This window comes from Clytia hemisphaerica, unplaced genomic scaffold (genome assembly GCF_902728285.1).
Source record: "Clytia hemisphaerica strain Z4C2 unplaced genomic scaffold, Clytia hemisphaerica genome assembly, whole genome shotgun sequence".
Lineage (NCBI taxonomy): Eukaryota > Metazoa > Cnidaria > Hydrozoa > Leptothecata > Clytiidae > Clytia > Clytia hemisphaerica.
In genome coordinates, this window is record NW_027104107.1 from 467016 (window position 1) to 486252 (window position 19237).

At 36.1% G+C, this 19237-nt stretch overlaps 1 protein-coding gene across 1 annotated transcript; it reads right to left on the reverse strand.

The window, feature by feature from the left end:
• Positions 1-612: 612 nt before the first annotated feature.
• Positions 613-14224, reverse strand: LOC136813269 (dolichyl-diphosphooligosaccharide--protein glycosyltransferase subunit 1-like). Its single transcript, XM_067069780.1, has 7 exons — positions 13828-14224; positions 11176-11231; positions 6075-6519; positions 2066-2560; positions 1766-1885; positions 1274-1519; positions 613-1027 (listed from the first exon to the last, which is right to left on the reverse strand). Exons 1-7 carry the CDS (start codon positions 14038-14040, stop codon positions 845-847), a joined length of 1758 nt encoding a protein of 585 aa, XP_066925881.1. The 5' UTR covers positions 14041-14224; the 3' UTR covers positions 613-844.
• Between the last annotated feature and the right edge of the window lie 5013 nt (positions 14225-19237).

The following is a 19237-nucleotide window of genomic DNA, read 5'->3' on the forward strand; positions in this document are numbered from 1 at the left end:
TATTTTGTCAAGAATTTTTCGTGAATTGCCCTTCCTAGAATTTTTAAAGACATTTACTTTCGCGAAAAGGGCCAAAATTCGCGAAAATCGCTAAAGTTTCTGCTCGCGAAAGTTTGTACGCCTAAAGTAATACCCCCCCCCCGGGTTAAGATTTTGTGGATTGGCTTTTGATCGCAAAGACAGCTATGTTTGAGTGGAACATTTTTTTTCAAATCTAACAACTGACAAGCGACGTTGAACAACACTCACAACTTGATATGTCCTCATAATGACACTTAACTAGCAATGGAGTTTGACTCTCAGAGGAGAAGTTTAAATCTCATTTGGGAATTGCAATTAAAGTCTGTCCCAAAAGTATGTGGACACTTTAACTTTTCTTCGTATCTTTCGTGGATAAATCGTTTTGTTTGAAAAAGTTTCCCTTTGAAATGGGCAAAAACATGACCAACTGCACAATCTTTTGAGACAGACCAAGACAGACGTTTTAATGAGGAAAGCATAATGGATGATATAGTGATAGTGCCATTATTGCGGATAGTAATGTACAGTAATATCAATTTCATTGTTCTAGGAAAGTGTGAAATATTTTGGTGAAGAATATAGACGTGAAAATTGAATTGAAAAATGTCCCACTTTATTTCAATCGACAACGAGCTAAAAAACACTCGATAGAAAAAGCAACAAACATTAATTTACCAAAAACTATCTAAAAAGTGAAAGAAGATGGATCGATACAAGAAGCGGAAAAATTATCCATCATGTACCGAAAAAATACTCGTTTTTGCAAAACTGAATTCGATGCATAATTGCTATTAAATTATAAAAAAAAGAAAAAACAAAATTTTTAAAGAGTTCCTAAGAGAGCGTCAATGTCATCGGATAGTTTTCCTCGTTTACCCATAGCATTTGATTCGTTCTCTAAATATTGTGGACGACCCATTTTACCGGCGACGACTTTTTCAGCTAACGTGATCAATTGATCCAAAATGACTTTACGTTCCGTTTCTTTCTTCTTTAAATCGTTCAGCTAAAAGAGTGAGGGGAAAATACATCAATTAAGGTTTCCACAAGACGGGAATTGAAGTGGATTAAATTCGAATGCAGGGTAATACGAGCTCAGCTTAACAAAAGTAGTAGAAAACCTTATCGAATATATATCAGCTACTGTAGCTTTGACAGACACCAGGACAGGACTGTAAATAGAGTTATAAGTCAAAACTAAAGCTTTTCCTCCTCTCTAAAAAAATCCCAACATCGAGACTGAAATTCTTACCTTTTCTCCCGCCTCGGCATCTTCCTTAACAAGTCCAGCGCAGATGTCGGCGATGGTTTGTGTCAAGTTGGTGTAGTCTTGTCGTAGTTTTTTGGTGGCGTTGGCAAAGGCACCAGTATCACGTCCTTGTTTGAATTTGTCTAAAGCAGTATCGAATGAAGCGTAGATGGCCGATCGTCGGTCACAGGCACCCAAAAGATCATCGATGAGACTGGCTACTTTCATGCGAGATTCTTTAGCAGCATCCTGAAAAGTAAAGATCGTAAATTTTAACACCAAAAATACTGGTAAGGTCATTGATTTCAAAGTTCCGAAGGGGCTAGATCAGGGCTTCGGTATATACTCATAAGATACATTTTTCAAAAATTATGTCTCAGTTAGTTTTGGAAAATGGGCGAGCTTTTCAACTACACAAGTGCGTCTTTAGTCATTGAGCTGAAATTTTCTTGGTGCCTGTCCATATATGGTAAGGAAAGAGCAAAGATAGCTTACCTTGGTGATGGAGAAATCGAGTCTGACGAGAATGATGACAGAAACGAAAAGAATGTAGTATGCGACAACACATAATAACGGTTCGTGAAGAAGTTGCATCTTTGAGAAATTGTAACGTAACTGCAACAGAAAAAACTCAATTTGAAAAAAGAAAATCCAACAATTTCGAATCAATTAAAACAGGCAAAATGAATTTTTAAGATATTTCTAGTAAAAATACAGCAGCAAAACAACAAAATAAATGTTTACGAGGTAGCAACGCACTTAAAATCTATAGCTAAACAAGTCATTTAAGTTTACCTCAAAATCTTGGATATGGTTTTCAACCAAGTTCTTCTTTTTAATAACAACAACAGGTCGACCAGACGTATCCAAGTATGTTTTGTGATTCTCTTGTTCTCCTTCAACAACTTCGTATGGGGCAACAAATTTGATGTTTCGGGCACCTTCGGGAAGAACAATTTTCAGAACCAAATCGTCGACAACAAAATCGTCAAAAACGTGATCAACAACTCTCATCTTCAAAGCGAAGTTTTCACCCTTGTTGAATAAATATTGGTAAGCTGGAAGGTTGTATCCCAAGTAGTATCTTGTTTGCCATCCACCGAACAATGGGAAACGTGGTCGAAGTTCAACTTCAACAGAATCATCTTGGCTGAGGAGGTTGCTTGTTGAGATGTTACCGATTTCATCTCTGTAATAGACATCACTGGCTGAAGCTGGGAGAACAGTTTTGAATGATTTAACAGCAGCGTGTGTTGGTTGACGTTGATAATCATAACGGGAGAAATGGTTCTAAAAGGAACAAGTGATACTTTTATGGACCTACCTGGTTATGCATTTAACACATATATAATTGGCCCAGCGTTAGCGAGTGGGCCTTTAATGAGAGTCTCACTATTTTTTTGTCCGTGTTTCCTTCTGTCTGTCCGTTTTGGTAGAAACGGCGCTTAATACCAGTACCACACTTTTTGCCGTCTGGACAGGGAAAAGCTTGCTAAAGTCGGGTACTGGCTAAAAAAGATATATTTTCTGATTTCGCGCTCCTTAAACAACAAATGTTTTCAAAACAAAACAAGATGGCGGTCGAAGCGAGGAAATTGATTCGTGTTGATTCATACTTTCTTGAACATTTTCTTTGCTTTAGAGACTTTCAAACCAAAGAAACCTTTTAGTGATTTTTCTTTGTAAACCTTTTTCAACACTCTGTCATATCTTATAGTTTTTGCTCAAGTTTTCATAAAGCTTTAGGTCTGACAATTCTACCTTAAATCACTGTCATTTTAAGTTTCTTGTTTTCAAAAAGACTTTATTTTTAGGAAATAATGGCTTCTAATATAGAAATAAATAAACTGAAATGTGTAAATTTAAATAAGACACAATGTTGCTTCTGGATCTGTCGCTGTTAAACAACGGTCAGTACAGTGACAGTGGGACGTGGCATGATTTTCAAACTCGACAATGTACTCGACACAGAATTATTTCAAGTAAACTGATTCTGGAATTTGTTAATGGACGCTAAAATGAAGTTAATGTGTAAATTGGAACAAGATTGGAACTTTTTCCATGATGCTACGTGTGAAAATGGTTGTTTCTAGATCTGTCTCGTTTAACGAATTGGTGGTTTGATTTTTCAAACTCTCAACACAGAATTATTTCAAATACCGATTATTAATGAATTATGGCAATGGAGACTAAAATGTAGCTCATGTGTAAGTTTGAACAAGATTGGAACTTTTTCCATGATGCTACGTGTGAAAATGGTTGTTTCTAGATCTGTCTCGTTTAACGAATTGGTGGTTTGATTTGTCAAACTCTCAACACAGAATTATTTCAAATACCGATTATTAATGGATTATGGCAATGGAGACTAAAATGCAGCTCATGTGTAAATTTGAACAAGATTGGAACTTTGTCCATGATGCTACGTTTCCCTGTTCCCGGGAGGGGGAGGGGTACTAAGGTTGGTGAATGAGGGGTATGTGCGGACGGGACCTCCGAAAGCCGACCCTTAGAGAGACCAAATTTTAGTGAAAAGGTGACCCTTAGAGAGATTTTTCGAAAAGTTTTCTCTGATTTTCAAAAATTTCCTACCCTTAGTGAGACTTTTTTGTAATTTTTTCTCTCAAAATCAATTTTTTTTTCTAAAAATCGTGATTTTTCCCACCCTTAGAGAGACTAGTTTGAAATTTCCTGATTTTTGTAACCCTTAGAGAGACTTTGAAAGGTGAAAAACCAGACCCTTACCGTCCGCACATACCCAGCACCTATTTTTGCCTAAGTACCCCCCCCGGGCCCTGTTTTAAGAAATGAAGAAAGGGAGAATTATCCTTGTTGACTTATTTTTCATTGTGTTTTGTTCGACGCAGTAAAATTTTAAATCCTTTGGCCATCCCTTTCCTGGAAATTTGAAATCTTGTTAAACATTTTTGGGAATTTTAGAAGAATTCAAAATTCGCGAAAATCGCGCGCGCAGAAAGTTCACTTTTGGGCCTTCTGCCCAACGGGCTTCTTGTTGATATTTACAAAAGCGTGACCAAGCATTCAGAACACAAATAGTGAAGATCTATTAAAATTAGTCGTTTGTTTCCTATAAAAAAACACGTTTAGAAACCAAAATTTCATGCTCTTGAAATATTCTTTCATTTTCAAGACTTCGAGAGCAAAAAAACATTCATAAAAAAAATTAAGTAATTTTAAGAACATGATGTTAGGGTAGGGTGTAAAAGTCGGTATCTTCAGATCTTCCGCTGGTTTTTTTTGTCCCATTAATAGAAGACATTTAAAAATTTTTTTTTTTAATTATGCATTGACGAATTCCAGCCCAAAAAATGCCCGGGGGGGGGGGGGGGACTTTTTACCAAAAAATCAGCTTTTTCGGTTTATTCTTCATATCTCTTCCACAACTTGCTCAAATTCCAAATGTAGTGTTTTTTATGAAAATTTAACCTATTGTGATGCCTTCGCGCATTTACGTCATAAGTCCAAAAATGGCCGAACCCCCCAGGGGGACTGATTCGCACTACATGGAAAAATTGGACTAATGGCTTTCTGGCTTTTCAGGTCTGTAAATTTGTTCAAAATATGCAAATTTATTTTTCATGCTTGACTAATTTAGACTAGAGTCTACTTACTGACTTTGCTTTTGCGATTTTATGACGCTGGTCAGTGAAGAGACTAGGAGCGTTTGGCGGGTCGCCATTTTGAAAAAAAAAATTAAAAATCAAAATAACAATAAAACTACTTGGAGTTGAAGAATATAATCAAAAATGAGAAACAAACACGATTAACAGTTGCAACCCTTATTCTCAAATAAAAATATTGCTTCATTGTTTTACCTTCCAAAAACAACTAAAATCTGGCGGACTGTTTTACAGTCCGCCTAGGCAAAAGCATATTACCATATACTACCGGGCCACTTATCAGCGCCAAAAAGTCCATAAAAAAGCTCTAAGTGGACCCCGGGCTATACTAAATTTTATGAAGAAACAACAAAATAATCATATTGGATTGAAAATTGTACCCATTGGAGCCCTAAACGAGCTGTTTTAAGCCGATTTTGGGTAGCAAAATGCTTTTGAAGGCCAATTTTGCAAGTTCATAAACTTTAAACTAATTGATTCACACGTCTGAAATTTTCAGAGATGGAAGTCTTCAGTAAAGTCTTTAAGCAAAATGAATTTCAAGATTTTTGCTTTTTCAAAAAATCATAATGGCGTCTTCAAAAATCGCTTTTTAGCAACAACAAAATCAGATTTATCAAAATATAGCATTTGTTTGAGTAATTTGACTAAAACATTGATGTATGCTTATTAATAGTGATTCTTATAGATAAACATGCGTTTTTTGAGCCAACAAAATTTTTTTGCAAAAATTCGCTTAAGCCATCTTTTACCTACGATGGTACCCTACTTTCATGCAAAAAAACCAGAAAAAACTAACGACCTAATTTTTCACAAAGTCCAAAAAACCCGTTTTTTAGCTGTTTTTTGGCCCAAATTTGCCCAAATTTATATAGTTATGCATCTTTGTGCAAAACATTAGAAAAAACTAACGAGCCAATTATGAGGAAAGCTAATAACGAACGAACGGACAAAGGCTAATTTATAGGACCTCCACCGGGGTAGGTCCAAAAAAATAATTCGAAAGCCAATGAGATTGAAACTGAAAAAAAATTAGATTGGAATTCTTATGTAAAGTGCTTCAACATTACGTCATCAATTCTAATCTTAAAAACAATTTCATTACTTAGTCATAAGGGGTTCAGCTAAAGTTCAGTTAAAATTTCCCAAATTCTATAATTATGTACCTTTAATTTAGCTCCTTCGTGGGTCATATGGTAAGTTTCCTCAACAGCAATATTTCCCCAGTGCGAAACCTCAATCCACCTCTTCATTTCATTGACAATAACAAAAGGAGAGTTGTTTTCAAAATGAATCTTCATTTCGTGTTTCTTGAAAGCTTTAGCTTCTTTGTATGGACCATAAGTTATGACGTTATCACTGGAGCTTGATGGTTTCAATCTTGAGTAACTTTCGATAGTAGACGATGCAAGTTTTACAGTAGTTTTCTGTTCCTTGACAAGGTACGGGGAGAAGACATAGGTGTTTCCTTTGTATACCACTTGTTGTTTCTCAGATTGAGTTATTTTTGCTGGGAATGGCTCTAGACTGTGTGAAAAGACCATTTCAACGAGCAAAGTGACTGAAGCATCTTTGGCTAATGATGATCCCAGTTTGAAGGTGAAGAGGTATCTATAACATAAAAGAGTTATTATTATTAAAATCCTCACAAAATTTAATTTTAGTACCATAATTTGTTCCATTACCATTAGGCAATTTTGAAAATATCACAATACATCTATCTGCAGACGTGTTTTTTTCCATCCCAGGACTCATCAGTAACTGGGTAACCGAGCAAAGACTATTGACCTTCCGTTCCTAGATTTTGAGAAATTTATTTTTATTGTACAGATTCTTTTGAAGGTCTTCCACTGTCACGCTTAACCTAATTAGATAATGACAGTGTAAATGTTTGACTGTCCCATATGAAAAAGTTGTCTTTAATGCGATTCAATTTGAGTTTGATCTTGATTTTCGAAAGTTTATGCTCGCAAAAAAAGATTTTTTCATCAAATGAAAACCAGACCCGATCAATCGAACTTGTTGAACCAATCGAACAATCAAACTAACCGTACACTCACAATTTTTGAAGCAATACACAAGAAAAAATCTTTAAATCCCAAACTAGTGAAAATTGAAAAACAGGTTGGGAATTTCAACCCATTTCTTTTAGGATTAGGGAATGTTAACTTGGGATTCTTTGGAGCATTGGGTATTTGTTTTTACCATTCTGGAAATAATTTCCCAAATCTGTTTGGCATATTCGGGATCAATTAAATCCTCTATGGCAAAACCTAAATCATAAACTTAAAATTTTTGAAATAGGTAAAAGTTGTGACCAAGGTAGGGAAACAAAATAACACCAACCGCTAAAATCTTACTATACTAAATGAGTTTATGAAAAATGTCTGTAACGCTAGCCCAGTAACATATGTTAAGGTTTCTAAAATTTGAACGCTGCGGCTGGAAAACCTATCCACCTTCGATACAAAAAGGTGTAGAAAACTCAGATTAGAGAAGACTCTACTCTGCTATTTGTAAACGAAAAAAGTTCTGACGTCAATTTCATGAAAAAGTACTGTGACGTCACAAAGTTTCAAATAAAAAGGTGTGACATTTTTGTTGCACGATTTCGAATTATTTTATATCAACACACGCAACAAAATCCAACATTGTTGTTTGATGATTAAACTTCGTCTAACATTATTTAAAAAGGTTTCAATGTTGGTTGCATTGCATATGCGCCGGTCTTAAGCTGTCCTCATGTGAAGCCAACAAACAGGAAAACCTTCAGTGCTCAACCGCAAAGCGCGAGCCTCTCCTTCACAACTAAGGCTTTTTCTTTCCTAGAAGCAACCCTCTCACCACCTCAGACACCTTTGTCTGCAACGACGGGTACCCTCCATAATTTTGACAGGGTCACTATGGCATTTCATTGAACACAAACTTCCGTTATCTTAAAAAGACATATAATCGAGGCTTACAGACACAAAATGTTGACTAATGTAAAAAGTTTAGAAGTATAATTTTTTTTATTGTATTCTGCATTTTAAGCCAAAATGATGTCAGGAATTAACCCACATTATCGTATTTTAAAGGCTTTTGATGTGCAAGCAAAACCGTTAACCGGCATTTGCGACGACGGGAACAGTCTAGTTCTTTCTAAATGAAAAAAGAAACCTATCCGAAAATACAAATTCACAAGTTTGGTAATCTAATTCATAAAGAAACTAGGAAAAATTAGAAATCACATCGTGAAAAATAGATTACATCGGAAATGTCAGTTCTCAGTTCTAAAGTTGCGAATTCCCATGTATATTTGCCCTAATTTGTCAGGTCCAAGCTGGTCGGAGACCTTCAAGGCTGGTTAAGCTATACACATTGGTACACTGATTTTCTCCCATGTTTCCTGTTTACTTGATTGGATTTGTTTCAGAGTCGCAGCGTGCGCAAGTGGAGACCGGCCACAAGTCCAATCTTGTTTACGTTTTCTATCAGGCCCTATCTACATTATGGCAACAAAAGAATTTGAATGTGTAAACGCTCGAATCGAAGCTTTCAAGTTTTATAAAAACAAATCTGCTTCATTGTTTTCTGTTTTTTTTGGTAACCTTGTTGGACATACGCTTGGAAAAAAGCTGCATATAAGTGAAAGCACCTTTTTATATATTTGGTGTAATATTAAATTTGATAAAAGATTTTCCATTTCAGTTTGTTTACAATGCTAAGTCTCTTATTTTTCTTTTTCAAAAAAGAAAAACAGCTACAGCTTGCCAGACAACCAGAAATCAAGTCATAAGAAGGAAAATAACTTGAGTGTTTTGACGTACTAATGTCAGCTAATTTCTCTAATTTCACTGTATTCGAATGACTTTCATTGTTTGTTTCATTGTTTCAGTGTTTGTACTACAAGGATTCAAATTTTTTAATATTCAAATCTTTATAAAACTTTAGCAAAATACTTCAAAATCTTTGTATATGGTGGCAATTAAACTTATCTGACCAAGAAGAAATAGACGATATCGGCTTTCCGAATTCTCCCCGAATGATTACCCATGATGCATTGCATTGAAAGTCAATATCGTCCGTGAATTCATCATGGGTAATCAGTCGGGAGAATTCGGAAGTCGATATCGTCTATTAGAACAGCGCACTATAAAGGGTGGTTTCTTAACTTATCTGATCGAAAAAACAGCTAGTAGTGTACTGTAAGGGTGGTATTAAAAATTCGGCTGTAGAGAAACGTCAGCACAGTGTACTAAAAGGGTGGCGTCAAAGCCCCGGTCGTGGAAGAAGGTCAGTACTGGTCAGTACAGTGTACTAAAAGGGTGGTATCAAAAATCCGGTCGTGGAGAAACGTCATCCATCACAGAGTACTAAAAGGGTTGTGTCAAAGCCTGGTACAGTGTGCTAAAAGGGTGGTATCAAAAATCCGGTCATGGAGAAAAGTCAGTACAGTGTACTAAAAGGGTGGTGTCAAAGCCCCAGCCGTGGAAGAAAGTTAGTAGTGTACTAAAAAGGGTGGTGGTCCAGGGGGGGTCAGGATCCAGATACCAAACCCAGGGCCGGGGGTGGTGTCAATTTTTTTTTCAAATTTCAAAAAGTCAAGTTGATACCAAAATGAGGGGGTGGGTCCCCTTTTTTTAATTTTTGCTGAATTTGAAATTGGTATCTGACTTAAAAAATGTTGTATAATGTAAGTATAAAAACTTATTTGAATCGTTTACACTATACCCTGATTCCATATAAAGGCATTCTTAATTCTATTATTGAAATTAAATTTTTATCTAACTTTTGCTGCTCTCAATCCTTTCAATCAACCAAAATTCATTCAAAACTAGAGTTGAACAAACTGAATCAAGTCTTAGCAGATATTAGAACTTTTTTAGTCGTGATAAAAATTTTCTGTACATACAGGTCCATAACGTTCATCATAATATAGGCTATGTTACAATGCTAATACAATGACTTTTTTATCTAGTCTAGTTTATCAACTAGTTTTATGAATTTGATACATTTTGCTAATTTAGTCCAAGAAACTTAATTTACGCTGTGTTAGAATGAGAAAAACTTGTTTTCATTTTCAGTAGTCTAAAGTGTGGTACATAATATAAGTGATTAATAAGAGGAATGTTCTTTGAATAAAAACATCCACAGATTTTGTTTAGTGTCCTTTGTATGCAGTATCCTCTATGCATTGCATTTTTACTGATTGCCAATTTAGGGGGGGTGTTTCCCCCTTTTTCAGAAAAATCGGGATTTTCAAGTTTGTATTGATGCCAATTTAGGGGGGGGGGTGGGTCCCCCTTTTTCAGAAAATCAGGATTTTCATGTTTGTATCGATACCAATTTAGGGGGGTGGGTCCCCCCTTTTTTAGAAAATTAAGGTTTTCAAGTTGGTATCAATACCAATTTAGGGGCTGGTGGTGTCTACTACTTTCAAATCTCGAAAAGTCAGGTTTTGGGCCCTGGGTTGGTATCCTGGACCCTGACAGGGATTTTTCCAAGCACCAAGCAATGCCTCTGTTTGTACTGTCAAATTGAGTTTTTAACAAAGGCGTAAACCGCGATATCAGAGGCTGGGGGCGCCTTGAGCCCCCCTGTGGGTCCAGGGCTAGCCCTGGTGGGGGGTTCAGAAAGCTGAGCATATTTTTGTCTTCAGGCAATTACTTTTTTATTTTCTGGTTTACGGACATTTGGAGATGATCTTTTGGACCGGAGGATGGAAAAAAAATTAAAATAAAATTGCTCTTTTCAAACTTTGATGTTGGAAAAAATTAAAAAAATATGTTTTGAGAAAACTTACATACATTAAAGAACGTTTTTAGTAGGGAAATTGTGTTTAAGTTATTAAAGGCCTGGACACTGACCCTTTTACTTGCCCTTCCTGCTTTTACAAAATGTAATTATCTATAAAGTTTTCTTTTTATGGCTGTTCAGTACAAGGTCGGAAGAGCATAAATAAATAAAATATTTGTAAAATCCAATTTTATTTTTATTTTATTTTTGCAAAAAAAACGTCGGCGATTCCGTAAACCAGAAAATAAAAAAGTAATTGCCTAACTAGCACTTTAAAACGGTTAAAATTGATGCCACCATCTAACAGGGGCATTTGGGAGCTTGGGAAAAACACTGCCTGAAAAAATCAAGTTACCCTATGGGCCAGTACACTGACTTGGTACCCCTGCCCTTAAGGTGTTTGAGTGTTTTTGTTGGAATTTTTTTCATTCAGAATGTGGCGTTTATTTCCAGTTTTTTTGGTGACTTAAAATAAAAACTTTTACTTACGCATCCTTAACTTTGGATGAGCTGACTTCCAGCTTAGTTTCTTCATCTTTCTTGTTCTAAAGAGAATAAACAGAGAATAATTTATGGTTAAATTCTAACATCATTTTTACTAACGCATATTTGACTCAAGAAAGAAAACAAGATGTTGTGGTAAACAGAATATTTTGATGTTTCAATCACATCATTATCAACTGAATGTTATAAAATATTCACAAAGCTACCTATCTTATAATGTTGAGAAATTCTGATGTCATTACAAAGTCATTAAAGTCATAAAGAAATACTATCAACTGTGAATTGAAAGATTTTATTGAATTTTTACGAAAAGATCAGAAAGATGCTTATATTCGGACTTTGCTGCATATTATATTTGACTCATCCTAGACTTTCTTGTAAATTTTAACAAAACCTGTCTGAGAGCAAATTGACCGAGTCAAACAGTCAGTTTTAACCATAAAAAATAGTCTTAAAATACCCTCAAAAGGTGTCAACCTGTGTCAACTGGGGAAACATCCCCTAAACGGAAGCTGTCTATATCTATTTATTTCGTTCTAATTTTGTCACACCATGACCAAACGGGCAAACTAGTGCCCCCCTCTTTAAGAGGAGAAAATTCAAATTAACAAAGTTTGAGGTGCCAACTTGAAGCTCATGAATCTAAAAAATGTTCGTCTGTGGCGCAATATTTTTATAAAAAGTGTGCAAAATATTTTATCTTAAACTTAGAACTGAACGCAATTTACATTGGAAAACCCTTTTTTACTGGATCAATTTTTTGAAAGTGTCTAGGGTCAAAAATCCTGGGGGCTAACAAAAAATTCATAAATCTTTGGGGGGACTTTAAAACTCAGGGGGGGGGGGGGCTAATTTTTGCCTGGGACCTAAACCCAGACTGACGCTATGACGGAATTAGACAAGGTATGTCGACATTACACGAAGCTACAGCAATCACTTCCAAATAAAAAATGTCTTGAAAATTACTGGGTGAGTTCTCTTTTCCTCTTTTTATAATGAGGAGAAATCTAATAGTTGTTTTGGAGAACGCAACAGCCTATTGAATAACTAATTACTCAAAAACAGTTCGTCTTTTGTTTGTCTTTTTTGCCCATATCTTTCAGAAAAATGTTTTCACCTTTAGCCCTCCTATAGCAGACTTTCAATACCTTTTGTCTATAGGAAAAACCAAAAGCATTGACCTAAATTATTAGCCGGAAATCCCATGAAAAACCAGCAGTATAGACCTTTTGCTAGTTAGGATGTTATGTTGAATAATTGAAAACTCAGCCTCATGACATGTAATTATTATAAGTGAGGACAGTATTTAATTTTTTCTTATCATTGTTTTGTTGCTAAAGTTAACATGACATCCAAACAAGTAAAATGTCTAGGAACCCTTCTTTTTAATTCAACTGTGTTTTGCAAGGACCCTCTCGGCGCTCTGGAAACTTCCTGAGTTTTCCAGAGCAGCCAGGAGGAGCTAAAAAAGCACTATTTCTCTCCGGAAAGTTCCGGACCTCTTTCGGAGCAAGTGATTTTTAAGGGGAGCCTTCCAAACTCAGACTTTCCACGGATAAGTCAAATGGACATTTAGGGGATAGGGGTATAATTTGTTGATGTTCTTTCATGGCAAAGAAATTTTCACCAGAAAACTCAATTTTAGAGAACTTCATTTCATTCCTGTGTTCTAGAGCACGAAAAAATTGGCACTTTTTGCTCCAAACGTTTCAGAGGCGCCAGGAGGGTCCTATTTTGCACATTATTTTCAATAGTGATGTCATGTGACTTCAAATGTCTTTTTATATGTTGGAGAAAGCAAAAATTAAATCATGCCATCTCATTTGGTGAAAAAATATATACCGTGAGTGGTCCTAAATCCGACAGCCCTGCCTAAATCCGATGGGGTCTTTCAAAGATACAAACTAGAATAAAAACAAACCTTTCGCTGTGACGCAATGAAGATAAAGTGTCAACTAAACTGAGAGATTTGATACACTGAACCAATTGAACCAAAACATTAATTGCTTCTTATACAAAACATAATTTTTTATTACAAAATTGTTAACGTTTTAAACACGAGCAATGGATTCAGAATAATATAGGTAATTATTTTTACAACTCACACTTTTTATTACATTAATTAATTGACATCTTGACATTTTAGTCATCTTGTTAGATGTTTTGTTTCGAGAGTTCTTGCAATATAGTTTATTGTTCAACTCGGAGAGGGAATGTTTCTAAACATAGAATTTTTTTTCATAGCAGTTATTTGGGGGGTCGGATTTAGGCAGGGCTGTCGGATTTAGGACCACTCACGGTACTGTAATTTCCACATCCCTTGTCTAATACTGACACCCTTCTTTAAACTTGGGAATAATAGAAAGGTCAGAATCACTATAATTAGCGGTGGGAATTACAAAAGCCAAGGTGAAAGTTTCTTCCTATTTCTGGAAAGTCAGTTCCAGACTTTTACCAAATTTCCCAGACATTTCTGACAGACCTAGCAAGCCTACACACATTACTTTCCCTCAGTCAGACAGCTAATTAGTTATTCCAAAGACCATTGCGTTCCCCCAAATGACTATTTATTGAGACTGTCTGGATGTCTGGATGTCTGGCTAGAAGTAACATTTGCATTAATTAAAAAGTGCTTACCACAGCTTCAATAAAGGCCAAATATTTATATTGTTCTTCTTCCACAGCTACACTAACTTCATTTACAGAGCTACCTCCATTAAATACAGAAAGTTGGGTCGAGACTTTGACAAGTTGCGAACCTAAGTCAATCGACCGCTCAGCTTTGGTAACTATTAACTCTGAACTGACATAATATTGTAACAAAATTAATCCAAATATTAGGAGTTTCATCCTTTATATGTAGAGCTTGAGTGTATGCAATGAATTAGTCGGTAGATCTTGATGATTTTAAGGGATATTTGGAGCCAGGTTTAGAATGATCTTGTCTACGCAAACATTTCCACCATAATCGAAAGTGACTTCCATCAGCGACGTGTACCGCTCTGTCTCGTTTATCCCAAATAGAACATCTTTTTGTCTCGATTGAACAGTCGTAGTAACATCTGTGGTCGTACGCTACACCCATTAACTTCCTTCTTTTTTTTCTGCGAGAGTGCGACCAAGTAACAACAAAACATCAAGTCAAGATGGCGGCGGGGAAGCCAAGAAAGATCATGTTTTTTCTTTTTTTGGTACATATTTTTGGGTTTTTCAAATGAAATGCCAGAGGCTTTTATAAACTTCCACAAGCATAAGCTGTAGATTTTGAGTATATATTGACTCAGATTCAGCATTCTTTAAAAGTTCATCATAGACAGACGATCTCAATCGAACCCAGACCCCCGCGCTCGATAGGATCGATCATCGGAACGGCTCGATGACGGATCGATATGTGATCGATGGATTACTTATCGATCCGGATAGGAGATCGATAGAGGATCGATACTCAAGATTTTTTTAAGCTTATGATTAGTTATCGATCTATCATCGATCTATCATCGATCTTTTATCGATCTTATCGACCCTATCGACTCTTTCTAAAAATCGAGCTCTAATATTAATCGATCTTTCTCGCTATCGATTACCTATCGACACCTATCGATTACCTATCGACACATATCGAAACCTATCGATTACCTATCGACACCTCTATCGATCCAATCAAAATATCGACCGTTTTTTTATATTGATTAATCGATCCATATCGATTTAATGGCGTCAAACCGGATTTACTTATCGGTACTTATCTGGCACCCGATGTAGAAATTTTCTTTCGACACGCTAAGAAAGCTCTGGGAAAAGGTGGGGGAAACTTTCAACATTAGAGCCTGAAAAATTAAATAAGCTTATTCGAGGAGTTACGGGCTCGATGTATGATCGATACATGATCGATACATGATAGATGCATAATCGATTTATAATCGATTTATAATCGATTAACGATCGATGACGAATCGATAGACGATCGATGACGAATCGATTAACGATCGATGACGAATCGATTAACGATCGATGACGAATCGATTAACGATCAATGACGAATCGATAGACGATCGATGACGAATCGATAGACGATCGATGACGAATCGATTGACGATCGATGACGAATCGATTGACGATCGATGACGAATCGATATACTCGATTGAAATACTAGCTCGATAATGGATCAACAAAGGATCGATACTCAAGACTTTTTAATGGCTGAATCTTCCATCGATCTCCTATCCGGATCGATAAGTAATCCATCGATCACATATCGATCCGTCATCGAGCCGTTCCGATGATCGATCCTATCGAGCGCGGGGGTCTGGATCGAACGGAATCGACGATCCAACCAGTCAAACCAAATCGAAGAACGCAGTCGACCGATTGAAATTCAATTGTCGAACGCAATCGAATCTCAATCGAATATTACCCCAATTTTCAGATTCAATTGATATTCGATTGCGTTCGATTGATGTTCGATTGCGTTTGATTGATGTTCGATCGTCGATTCATTGACCCCCGGCCGGATTGTTCATCGCACAATTTCTACGGGAGAAATCAAAAGTAATTTCATTCGGCTTGTGATGTTTGAGAGCTTGGATGTTGGGGGAAGCTGCAAGAATAACCAAGAATAAAGCCAGACGATCTCAATCAAACGGAAACTGGTTCAATCGTCGATTCCGTTCGATTGAGATCGTCTGGTCATAGTTAAGATTGATGGAATTCTGCTTTGCTTTGTTTTTGAGCCAGACGCCCGCGCTCGATAGGATCGATATCATCGGAACGGCTCGATGATGGATCGATATGTGATCGATGGATTACTTAACGATCCGAATAGGAGATCGAGCCATTAAAAAGTCTTGAATATCGATCCTTCGTTTATAGCTATAGGATGAACCATATTCATGTCGCTTTCCGCCTTGCACTCCATCGCAGAGGCTAATCAATTTTAATGACTTTTTTGACTAATGACCAAGTTAAAAAATTTCAATTTTTTTATATTTGAGTATTAAAAAGGCATGCATTCAAATAATAAAGGTTTAAAATTTTTCTCTGGGCTAGTTAGTAAAATATCTCAAATAGGCTCTGTGATGGAGTGCAAGGCTGAAAGCCACATGAATATGGTTCATCCTATAAAAGGAAGTTCATTCTATGGTTGCCTATCTTGAAGTGAAGGTGGTTGAACAAAAAGTTTTTTGGCATATTGATGGAACTGACCTGTAAAACTTGCATCAGTAGTGGAATCGGCATAGCCCTCAAATGATTGACCTGGCTGGTCAAAGTTAAATCAAAACAAAATTAGTAGGGTAGAGCCGGTAGATTTGAAATTTTGCTGCTTTGATTGGAAAAGTTGAAGGCAGCAGATCCCAAACCTCAAATCTACGCCGGAGATATCCAGCGCACAAGCCGCAATTTCCAGACTGAGATAGAATAACAACATACCTGATCAACACATACAACCAAACCTTCTGTCTTGTATTTACTCTTTCCTTCCCAACAACTTTCGGTTTTGGTTATGTAGGTTTTAAAATCCACAAGTAATGAACCTCTTATAGCTTTATCCGGCTAGTGTAAAACACAGGTCACGGGTCACAGGTCAGTGTTGACAGGTCAGCTTCAATTACTGTAAAACACAAAGAAAATCAGTGAGGCTGGAACTTCGATTTTTGAGGATTACGATTTTACCAGCTTTTTAGCAATTTTTGCCTCGCTAACCCAAATCTCGCAACCTCTTTACCTTAAAAGGAAGATCGAAATTAGAGTTTTTCAGCATTCCGAAAAAAACACAAAGCAAAAATTTTTCCATCTTCACAGGATCGATTCTCAACAACAAAATACATCTTTTGGTCTTTGGATTTGTTTCTGACGTTTTTCCTTCAAAGAATATCGATCACTTTCCTTTTTCCCTCGAGCGCGCGAGAAAAAAAGGATTAGCTCGCTTTCTCGCGCGGGCGAAAAAAGATGAGGCGGCAATCTTGCACTGAGGGTGTTACAGTGCTGCAAATAGGGAAATTTCAGTTGGCCGGTAATATTTCAAGTGTAACGAGCTAGATTGGCTAAACACCTATTTTGATTTAAAAACTGCTCCTTTTTTAATTAGAAGCGCTATTAAGAAGCCTCTAATCTAAAATTTTAACCGGACAAAATGAAAAACTGAGCTTCAGAATGACCGGTAGAAACTACAAAATGACCGGTATTTACCGGTCACCGGCCGTTATTTGCAGCACTGGTGTTACTTAGTTTCCGCCCTATTTTGCGCCCACAATAGAATGGTCCAAATACGGGGGTATTCCAAATGATAAACAATGTCGTTCTGTAAGTGTTTATTTTCTAAGAGATACAAATAGTATATTGAATAATATTAACTTATTTATTTAAGTATTTATGAGCCCAAAAATTTTAATATCTGGTTAAATAAAAAACAAATGATAATGATATCAGTTCTGTTTTTCCTTAAAACCCCCGAGAAAAGTTTTTTGGCCGACTTAGCTATTTTACAAATTTCGGAAAAGAACTCCCATAGGAATTCCGATACATAACCCGATTGGTTCATTTCGGAACGGCTTCAAGAAAGTCATAATGGCAGATAATTTTAAAAGTTTCTGAGGAAATGTGTGGAATTTATCGATGTTGATGGCTTGTTGATTCTTTAAAGAAAAAAGATAACAGGTATAGCTTTTTCTAATCCTGGAATATCGAGGTTCCAGCTACACTGAAAATGTTTGAAAAGCAGTTGTTAATGTCAAAAATATAATTCCAAAGGTATTTTATTGATCTAGAACTATTTTAAAGCTAAAAATCTACCTAAGTGCTTACCACATGATTTCGCGTTTTACGCTGTGTATAACACGGCCCTGTAATACTTGTATTATATATTACATCTATATCACACATGTAAACAAAATATCTTTTCAATGTTATACGCATGTTATGTATGTTATATACAAAGAATAAAGAAATATTCGAATATCGATCTCACCTTTGCTTTAAACAGCCCCCTATCAGGAAAATAGCTATTTCACAATCACTATGTCATATCTCATTTTATCTCCTGCATCACCTTGGTTATGATAACAAGAATTGATGAAAATAGTGTCAATGAGATTATATTTTATAAATGTTTCAACATTTTTATCCCCTGCTTTGTATTTTTGATAAAATGACGTCACTATTTTCATCTCTCTAAAACAGCTCTCTTGGAGTATTTCTTGTTTTCAAAACCTGTCAATCTATATCCACTTGCAGTGTCAGCATCCTATTATGCATGAAGAATATTTTATTGTTAATTGGTGTAAAAAACCTCATACTTTTGAGATAATATCATTATTTACATAATTTAAGTGTCATTTGTTGTCAATATTTGGGGTTGATGATTTGTCATTTAAGTCTCCTAAATAACATATTTTGATATTACATTTACATTACATATAATATTTTCAGGAGCTTATGTTATGAGTTGTATGTTACAAGTGTGTTACAGTTTTCCGGTCTGTAATTTATATGACCTGTGACCCGTTACCTGTGACCTGTGACCTGCGTTTTACACTAACCGTAGCTTTATCTGAATAAATCTGGTTGAAAACCTTCTGTCAGGTTTCATTTCGTACGTTTTTTATCCACGTGGTGAACCGGTTTCCCCGATTTCCCGATAATTAAAAATTGGAACTTTCCCATGGCCGCAATTCACAAGTGTTTCAACCGGTATTCCAACGAAGCCATATTTTGGTTTGTACAGAAATTTTGCCCGCTCAAATCAAAACAACAAAATGGTCAATCTCACTAAAGCAAAACATTGCCGCCACGGAATTTCCCTGGATAAAAATTCTGGTCACATGACCATCCGTGATTTTAGACCAATGAAAACGCTTCATTTCCCCGGATTAAAGTTGTGTCTACACTAACACGCGGGAAATAGCGAGAAAAAGAGAGAAAAAAACGGGGGTCAAATTAAATTTTTCTCCCTTATCTTGCTGCAAACATAAAAGACTTTAAGAGGCCATATATTTAAGAAAGGGTGTTATATCATAAATAAGTTATGTAAGTAAGTGATATTTTAAGTAA

Bases quoted from the DNA above. Each gene is read 5' to 3' on its own strand.
- LOC136813269 (XM_067069780.1), bottom strand. From the start codon at position 14,040: ATGAAACTCCTAATATTTGGATTAATTTTGTTACAATATTATGTCAGT. The intron at 6,520-11,175 runs GTAAGTAAAAGT...TTTATGTTATAG, and splicing joins TCATCCAAAGTTAAGGATGC to ATACCTCTTCACCTTCAAAC. The intron at 1,886-2,065 runs GTAAACTTAAAT...TTTCTGTTGCAG, and splicing joins ACCATATCCAAGATTTTGAG to TTACGTTACAATTTCTCAAA.